The 9,205-nt window shown below is 41.1% G+C and overlaps 1 protein-coding gene across 1 annotated transcript; it reads right to left on the bottom strand.

The window, feature by feature from the left end:
* Window positions 1-645: 645 nt before the first annotated feature.
* rgs7bpa (regulator of G protein signaling 7 binding protein a) lies at window positions 646-7,958 on the bottom strand (the record flags this gene model as incomplete). Its single annotated transcript, XM_083904893.1, has 6 exons — window positions 646-737; window positions 1,362-1,432; window positions 1,671-1,815; window positions 3,145-3,275; window positions 6,797-6,963; window positions 7,809-7,958. 6 exons carry the CDS (start codon window positions 7,956-7,958, stop codon window positions 646-648), a joined length of 756 nt encoding a protein of 251 aa, XP_083761019.1.
* Between the last annotated feature and the right edge of the window lie 1,247 nt (window positions 7,959-9,205).

Genomic DNA, 9,205 nt, shown 5'->3' with positions numbered 1-9,205 from the left:
TCTATTTCATTTTTGAAGCTGAAAAGTTAAAGTTGGGTACAGGTTCTTGGTTTATGGAAGACTAAATTAAGTACATTGAGAAGAAACAAAAAAAAAACAGCAAGAAACAGAAAACAGAGACTGTAATACACAACAAACGTACGAATCTGTCACCTCAGCTCAGACAGACAAAGGCATAACTTTATCTTTGCGACCATCCTCAAATATTCTGATGGCATTTATTCTTGAGATATCCCTTTATTTCCGACAAAAAACATTCTGACTATTATATTCCCTTTTTAAAACATTAACCCTCACTTCATTCGCTCAAGTATGTGGTTGTGATTGAACATGGACCTCGCATTCCCTTTCACACCAGACGAGCAGATATCGGACGTCATTTACCAAAAGAAAGTCTGTTGCAAAATATCTTAAAATATATGTTCATGACTTTTGTTTTCATCACATTGCAGTTACAATTGTTTCTTCTTCTTTGTATTACAAAATAAAATTATAAAATGGGTAGCCTTTAAAAAAAAAAAAAAAAAGAGAAAGAGACAATTTATCTGAAAATGGCAGTAATAGATTGGTGGGAGACACAAGTGGTGAGGGACAGTGGGGTCATGGTGTCTTTGTTGCCGCCTCCTACCCACGAAGGCGGGGCCCTTAGCTGGTTACCAGGCAACAGAGCCCAAAGAACCGCCTCTTCCTCTGTCGAACCAGTGGGTAGGGAGTCAGGTTCAGCAAACTGCTGTCATCTGTGAAACAAGGAGATGTAGATTGACATTGTTGCCATGTCAGATATGTCCTACTGAAGTTGTTTGACAGTAAGTCAAATCTTTTTTTTACTTAACTTTTTGACAGAGGTGGAAAGGAACGAAATACATTTACCCAAGTTGCTGTATTGAATACTTTTTTTGTGTATTTTGTATTTTTTAAGTACAATTTATTTTACTTGACTCAAGTATTGTACTCAGTTACTTTATAAATCCTATCCGTTACTGAGTAAAAATAAAAATTCAGCACAATGAAGACCTACAGGGGGAAAATATACACCAGAACCAGACGAATGATGATGTGATCAACACCAGCACTGGCGCGTGAGCTCCAAAATAGTTTTGGATTTCTGACCCCTTGTCATATTTCTAATACTCTCACACCCCACGCAAAGTAACTAAGTAACTTCTACTTTAAGTACATTTCAAATGAACTACTTTTTACTTCTACTTGAGTACATTTTCAGATGACTACTTTTACTTCTACTTGAGTAATATTTCATCAAAGTATTGGTACTTTTACTTGAGTACAATATTTTAGTACTTTTTCCACCTCTGCTTTTTGACATGTGTGTGTGTGTGTGTGTGTCAAAGTAAAAGTCTGACCTTGGTTCTTCAGTGGTAAAGGCATTGTCTCCCTGAGTTTACTGAGAAGGTTCTTCATTTCCCTCATATCTCTGCAATTACAACAAAAGTTATTATTTATTACACCGGTAACTGATTTACCTTATTTTCCATTATCATAGCTATATCTTAAAATATCTAAAATATTACCTGATGCAGATTACCTATTTATTTTTATTAATGGCAAAGCGCAGCACACTCAAGCGAAAACTACGAAATGACTCACTTGCATTGTCTGCAGATGTTTCTGTGCTTTGACCAACATGTACAATGAATAAACAACTTACTTACTTTTCTATGTTTTCTATGTCAGTGGCCACCAGCCAGCAGAGCTGAGGACAGTCAGTCGGGGAGGAAGACGTGTCCTCCAGGATGGGAATGTCTGAGCACTCCTCCATCTTAGTCTCAACCCCGGGTGGGCCGCAGGATTCTTTACCTGCAAACACATACAGAGAGAGAGCAGCTCATCTCAAAATGTGTGTTACCATGACATTACAAACCAGATAATAGGAATGAGGGGGAAAAAAAGAAGCTATATCAAATCAAATGATCATTAAATTAGTAGATCTTTAGGGTCTTTGCTGAACAAAATAAAAAAAAATGTGGCAGTGTTTCATGTGTGTGTCCTGTTTGACTCCTGTTCCTGCTGTTTGAGATTTCCACAAATATATTCAGTGTAACACTGTGCATCACAGAGTCAGCCCTTGATTTTTGGGAGGACATAAAAAAAAAAAAAAAAAAACCTGACATCAGTCAGTTTCTTCCACTCTAAAAAAATGTAAAAATGGGCCTCTTTACAACTTGAGGCGTTGCAGAGTTACACATTCAGCACCACGGACAGGTCTTTGCAATTACACACGTTTCAGAACCATGGACAGCAGCTGTACGCCAAACTCACCCCGATATCAATAGCTGAGATAGGGGACGGGAAACTACAAACATCAGTCCTGTACGTTTAATTTTATATAAGTTAAAAAAATATATTTTTGGCGAACTGTCCAGGGTGTACCCCGTCCATATCGCCCTATGTCAGCTGACATTGGCACAGCACCCCCTGCAACCCTCCGGTGGAGGATAAAGCAGTAGATAATGAATGGATGGATGGATATTTCTGGGCTAAAAAGTTAAAATCCTCATTTTCATTTGACAAATGTATCTCGTTTTTGTTACTGTGCGATATTCAGGAGAGTAAGTCGTAGAGGCTCATGTGACAGAGACCTATCTGTATGTGCGGTGTCTTTATCTGTGGCCATGTAGGTTCAATGTTACTTCAGTATAACACACACTCTATGTTTGACGTGTGAGCTCAGTGATGTCACCATAAGGGAAGCGCTTTTTCGTAAAAAATGTCCTTGGATGCTTGTTTGTCTCTATGTGGTCCTGTGATGAACTGGCAACCTGTCCAGGGTTTGCCCCACCCCTCATTTGGAAGATAAGGCCTTAGAAGATGAACGAGTGAGCGAGCGAGTGAGTTCTTTTGGTTGCATCGTCATGAAAAGCCTGAGTTGTGCTTCAGGAAGGGATTTTTCTTCTACAGCAGATTTGATTTGCTCAGCACTCTCCGAATAAATTTTAATGTTTCAAAAAAAATAATAATCTGCTGAATCAATTCAGGTTTGTTGTGCAGACTCCTCATAGTATTACAACAGCGATGGTTGAGTTCATTCATTTACACTGTGCTTTGTATTTTGACGGGGATTTTTTTAGTTTCTTAAATATATTTTTAATAAAAGGAGAAATTAAGCATCTTCATTCATGTACAAACCTTTCCTGTGGAGCTGCAGGGAGCCCAGCAAGCAGACAGACTTGAGCATCTCAGTGATGTACATCTCCAGACAGCACTGCAGCTGGATGAAGAGCCTACAGATCTCAGGGTGGATCTCCCCATCCTCTGGCCTGAAACGACACACAACTCAACTGCATGGACTAAAAATGACTAAATCAATAAATGACAAGTCCAAAAAGTTACAAAAAAAAAAGATATACTGCAACACCGTTACTGACCCACATTATATCATAAGTATTTGATTACTCTGTTATTGTGGTTTGACTCGCCAAATTGTAAGTTCCATTACATGATGACAAATATCACATTTTGCAGTAGTCCTTATACATACTTTGAGTTACATTACATCATATTTTGAAATGTTTTTCCTTTTTCCAAATATGACTTCCTGTACTGCCAGTCTGACTGCACGTGTTTCTATTAAAATGATCTATAAGCTGAATATTAGCTCTAAAGCCCTCATGACATCAGCTCATGTAAGGAGAAGAGTTGAATTTAAAAGCTCTCGGATGCAAATGAGCCGTGGGATTTGCAGAAAACGATGAGTCGAGGAGTTATTCATCTGCTCTTTTTTTTTTTTCAAACTTCTTCTTCTTCTACCTCGAGCTGATGACTATAGCTTTTATGAGACACGTCGGTCACTTCACGGCCACGTAAAATGTGATGATTGGGTGACTGAGAAACTATGACAAGTGATATTCAGCAGGTGTGATATCACATGGGAAAATGACAGCGATGAAAAGGTGTGAAACTTGCACCTGGTCCAAGTATTTTTTTTTCACACAAATCATGCTGTCGCTGTTCCACTCTTCCAAACAGCAAGCTTCTACTTCTCCTGCTTACCAGCGTTCCTGTAGCACACTGGAGAAGCCATGCATCACTCAAACCAACCAACACACACACTGGCTTTATTTGATTTAAACGGGAATAATCTGTGTTGTCTAATTCAAACTCTGTGTCTAGTTGTAGAGACGGACGCTGAAAATAAACTGCCACAATAGGGCTGAGCTTGGGGAAAATATCAAATTATTTATCTGATTATTTTAAGTCATTTGGTCAATATTCACCGTGGAGCAGATTTAAAACATGACGGAGCATTACAGCTTGAGACACGTTTAAAATATGACATGCTGTATTGAAATGCAAGGATGAGAACTTTAAGATATTAACTGTTTTGTAAATGAATTACCTTTTTTCTTTTTTTTAAATTGGGGAAATGAATAGATTAGCACTCGCTTGCCTTTCCTCCCACAGTCCAAAAACACGCAAATTTGTGGATTAGATAAATTGGCACACTCTTAAATTGACCGTGAGTGTGAGAGTGGACGGTTGTTTGGCCCTACATGTGGCCCTGTGATGGAACTGGCGACCTGTCCGTCACACCAGTAGCCCGCCTTTCGTCCTATTATGTCAGCTGGGATTGGCGGAGGATCAAGCGGTAGAAGACGGATGGATGGAATAATAATATTACAAATAAATAATTCCAATAGGAATATGATAGGACATCCTTGAAACCAGTCTCTGACACAGAAATACAGTAGATGAAAACCACAGGCAATAAAGCCAGATGTTCTATATGTGTATATATATATATATATATATATATCTACATATATATATATATATATATTATAATTGTGAAATCAATTTGAAAATAATTCGCTGGACAGCTTTAACAAAAGGTGTTTTAGGGTACATGCTCGTCATGATTATAACAATGATGTTGATGCTGATCTCATGATAAAGCACAAGATCATAATGAATACAGCACAACTGTATAATTACAAGCCATATTTTGGAAAAACAAACAAACAAAAAGAATAGGGCAGTGAGTAATATGTAGCTTCTCCACAGTTTCTTCAGAGACTGAAATACGATGTTATTTCAGCGTCGTTATGAACGCCTCTGAGGATGCTGAGGATGTTTGTGTGACGCATGCCTCTGCGTGACAGGAAATATTAAGCAGACGTACAATGCATATTTACGGGGGCTTACCATAATATGAGCGCATCATGCACTTCAAAGGCCGCACGTGAAATGGAAAAGATTTTCTCATGCGTGTAACAGACAGTGAAGGATGTGCATTCTTAAATCACTGTAAGATATAGCGCGTGGATTAATTATTGAGTTAGGGAACGGGTTACAGAGCAGAGAACAGCTCACAACTAACTCATGAAATGGTCATTGGGAGAGCATTAAATGGTTTCAAAAATATGAAATATGTCATTTCTAAAGAGCCTTGTGGGCTTTAGCTCCAGTAAACCTACAGATTATTGGTCTAACAGTACATAAGACAACACTGCCTCATTGTTATTTAAATCAAACTTTCAGATTGCCAGGTCAGCTGGTATCCTAGCCTTACTGAAGACCTTCACTTTTCCCCCCCTCTTCCACTGGCACCGGTGTAGATGAGATCAATGCAGTTCACCATAAAACAATTATTATTATTAACCCTTAGTGGTCACACGGCACAGATCTGTGCACAGACCCTTGATGTAATACATAACGCCTTATATGGACATCCTGGGGGGGTGTGTTTATAGGTCACATATTCATGCTTTACAAAAGGCATTCTTCCGTCTTCGTATGTGTTGTTGAGGCAAAGGTTTTTAAACAGGCGTAGCATAATTGTGCAAAAGTCACAAAATCGACCATTTTGTATTTCCAAATTTAACACATTAAAACAAAAAAAGAGTACTTTTGGTGAAAATGAAAAAAATATATATATTCCATCAGATTGCCTATAGGTTGTACTGCAAAAAAGAAAATAAAACTATATTGCACATTCTTATCGGCTCTGTATATACATTTTAACATAGTAATGTAGTAAATACTAAAATACAAACCAAGTATTTCAGGGTATTGATTGGTGGTACTCCAGAACGATTTGGGGATGACGTGTATTTTGGATTTTCCTGACAGATATTTCAATGACACTATGATTTGTGATGATCATTTTTTTGTGATCATTACAAAATACACTGTTTTGTTAAGAGTAGTTACTGTTCCATCACCATCCTGAACAGTAACTACTCTTAATGTCAACAATTCTTTTCAACACGTATGCCTTAGATTTTTTAAATTTGAAGATGCATTTGCCTTTGTGATTTGCTGATTGCAAGGTTTCAAAAACAGCAATTTTGAAATAATTGTTCAGCTATTGCTGCAGTGGTGAAATCTGCCTATATCTATGCATCTATACAGTAACATAGACATGAAACAAACACGCCGCATACACGGAAAGCAAACAATCTAAAAGTCATTGACTCCCCATTATTGTGATAATTATCTTCCACTTCCACTCTGCTGTGTACATTAACGTTTTAGGGCCAGCTAATGGGAAGTGGTCAGTTACAGTATGCTGTTGTGATTGCTTCCTGGTAGAGCCCCCCTCCACCCTCACCCCCCAGCAATTAGAGATGGCCATGGTTTCTAAAAGCCGGTCTCATGTTCCGTCTCTCCAAACTTTCCTCCACTCCACTCCAAACTCACTGAGACGAGATTGTGCTCAGTAAAAATGTACCTCTTTACAACTTGAGGCGCCGCAGAGTTACACATTCAGCACCACGGACAGGTCTTTGCAGAGACACACGTTTCAGCACCATGGACAGCAGCTGTACGCCAAACTCACCCCGATATCAAGGAGAGACTCTGATGCGCTGATCTCGCCATTTCACAGCCTTTAGTCCGGGTCTTGAGCATTTCGGCCCGCAAAGACGGGCAGTCGACAGTGATTTCGCCGATGGAGATGACCAGTTCCCGGTACAGAGCCACGAGTGTGTTAAATTCTTGAACGATCTGTGGAAAAAAAAAAACACACACAAAAAGCTAAACGTTATTTCTCTGAATAACTCAAGTCAAATAAGCCCCAAACTACTAGAGCTGGCGTCCTTCTCTGGTCACTGCAGCAAACTGAAGGATCCCATGAAAACCAGTCACTCAGGACAGAAACGCATCCAAGTCTCTTTCTTTCCACTCTGGGGACAAATAATCTCCCAGTTCAAGTGCATGGGGATATGCTTCAACAGAAAGTGTACAAATGCCAACTGTTGTCTGAAAGAAACATGGATATAAAAACATTTTTTTATGAAATAATCATTGGCAGTGTATTGGCAATTCTTCCCCCCTCCCCAACTCCTACTACTACATCCTGCTGAATCAAGGTACACACGAGCAGCGAGTCTCCATGACGCTCACTGATGTATGAAAGGGTGAAGCAGGCATATACATATGATCCCTGCTGCTGCCAGCATCTGTCAAAACACACGACATATGTGCCACGATCACGAACACCTCTGTGGATTCTTGCAATTCAGGGACATTTAAAAAAAAAAAAAAAAAAACAGAAAATCACTCAATCTGGTAGCTCCCAACACTCACAGAATGCAAATCACTCATCATAATCTGCACACGCCGAGATGATCTGTTTGGCTTCACAGCCGACAAAGCAATGCAAATGCATACAGCTATTTTTAGGCTCCCGGGCCGGGTTACAGTCTTTAACAGCTGTCGCCTGTGCATCCTGCATCCACGGGATAGCCGAACATCCTAGCACAAAGAAATCCTGGGGAATAATAACAATGCACCCCCCCCCCACCCTTTATAAGGGACAGCATGCAGACATTGACGTGTCGCAAACCTACCATTCTGCAGTCGGCCACGGCGCGCTGGGCTTTGCGGGTACTTTCGGTGCTCTCCCTCCTCTCTGGGTCTCGGTAAGGAGGCTTGCCAATCTGGAAGATGTTCCCGGCGGATCTGGGGCGGTTTTTGCGCCCATTCGATGCAGAACTCATGCATACACATCCACTAATAAAACGGCTCTAATACAGAACGGTTTTTGTCTTATCCCCTCCGCCAAACTCCAGCACTTTCTCCTTCGCCACCTGGCTGTTTACCTTATTCTCTTCCCCCCCCCCCTTCCCCGCAGCCCCGTTTACCTCAGACAAACCTTTGCTTTGGTTAAACCTCGATTGTGGTTATTGCTCCCTCTCTCACGTTCCTCTCCTCTAGTGTGAGAGGAGGCGCAAATATTTTCCTAGACGAGCCTCGGAGCGCAGAAAAAGTGCCGGATGAGCGCCTTCGACTCCTCTCTCCGCATCGCATTGACTGCAGCGGGGCGCAAGTCACCTTCACTCCAGCAGCACACGGTGCACAGTGAACACTTCACACCCAACCCGGAGTCCAGCTATAGCTGCGGCGTCTTCTCTAACGCGCCGATGTCGCGGAGAGCCGATCGCGTGCATTCACGGGTTTCCTCCAGATGCAACCATTTTTTATGATTGCGCGTTTCCATTAAGCACAAATAAGAAGGGAGATAACGATCTTTTTTTTCTTTTTTCTTTTCCCCTCGCGGCACAGCTTCCTCACCGCAGAGACGATGACAACAACGTCCCCACTGACTGTCGACAATTCCACTTCGAGGAGAGGGGGGGGGGGGGGGGGGGAGAGAAGAAAAAAAAAAGCTGAATGTTCCCCCAAGAAAAAAAAAAACTTAATTCCCACTATCGCGATCACTATTCGTCTCCCAGTTTGTGTTTCCACCAGCTACTCGGCCGGGCCCATCTCTAACCTTGGAGAGGCAGACAAGACGAGCAGTTGCTACAGGCCCTACGTGGCTCTGTGGCTGCGAACACTGCGCACCCAAAGGACTGAATACTAATCAGGCCTGGTGCTCTACAGTCACAGTCAGAGCCCCTACGCCTTGAGCTGGAGCTGCATGAGCTCCTTTAACGTCTTAGATCGTGCAATGACCGCACTTTTGTCATCACCCCCAACAGAAGTGGGACGACAACACAAGACTTAGTTAGACAGTGGCGTGCACAGACAGGCCGAATTGGAGAAAGACACACCTAATAATTACTTGGAAAAACTTGCATATGTATTAATTTCAACCACTTATTATCACTTATGCAATCACACAAAAAAGTTTCCCCATAATAACTATATATATGTATATGCACCTGAATTCAAAAGTGAAGGTCTTCAGTAAGGCAAATTAATGAGAGGTTTGCACTTCCTTTCTTGCAGGAATAACTAATGA

The sequence above is a fragment of the Microchirus variegatus genome, assembly GCF_963457635.1.
Source record: "Microchirus variegatus genome assembly, chromosome: 18".
NCBI classification, from domain to species: Eukaryota; Metazoa; Chordata; class Actinopteri; order Pleuronectiformes; family Soleidae; genus Microchirus; species Microchirus variegatus.
The sequence above is the reverse complement of the archived record's forward strand: the minus strand, read 5'-3'. Positions and strand labels throughout refer to the sequence as shown.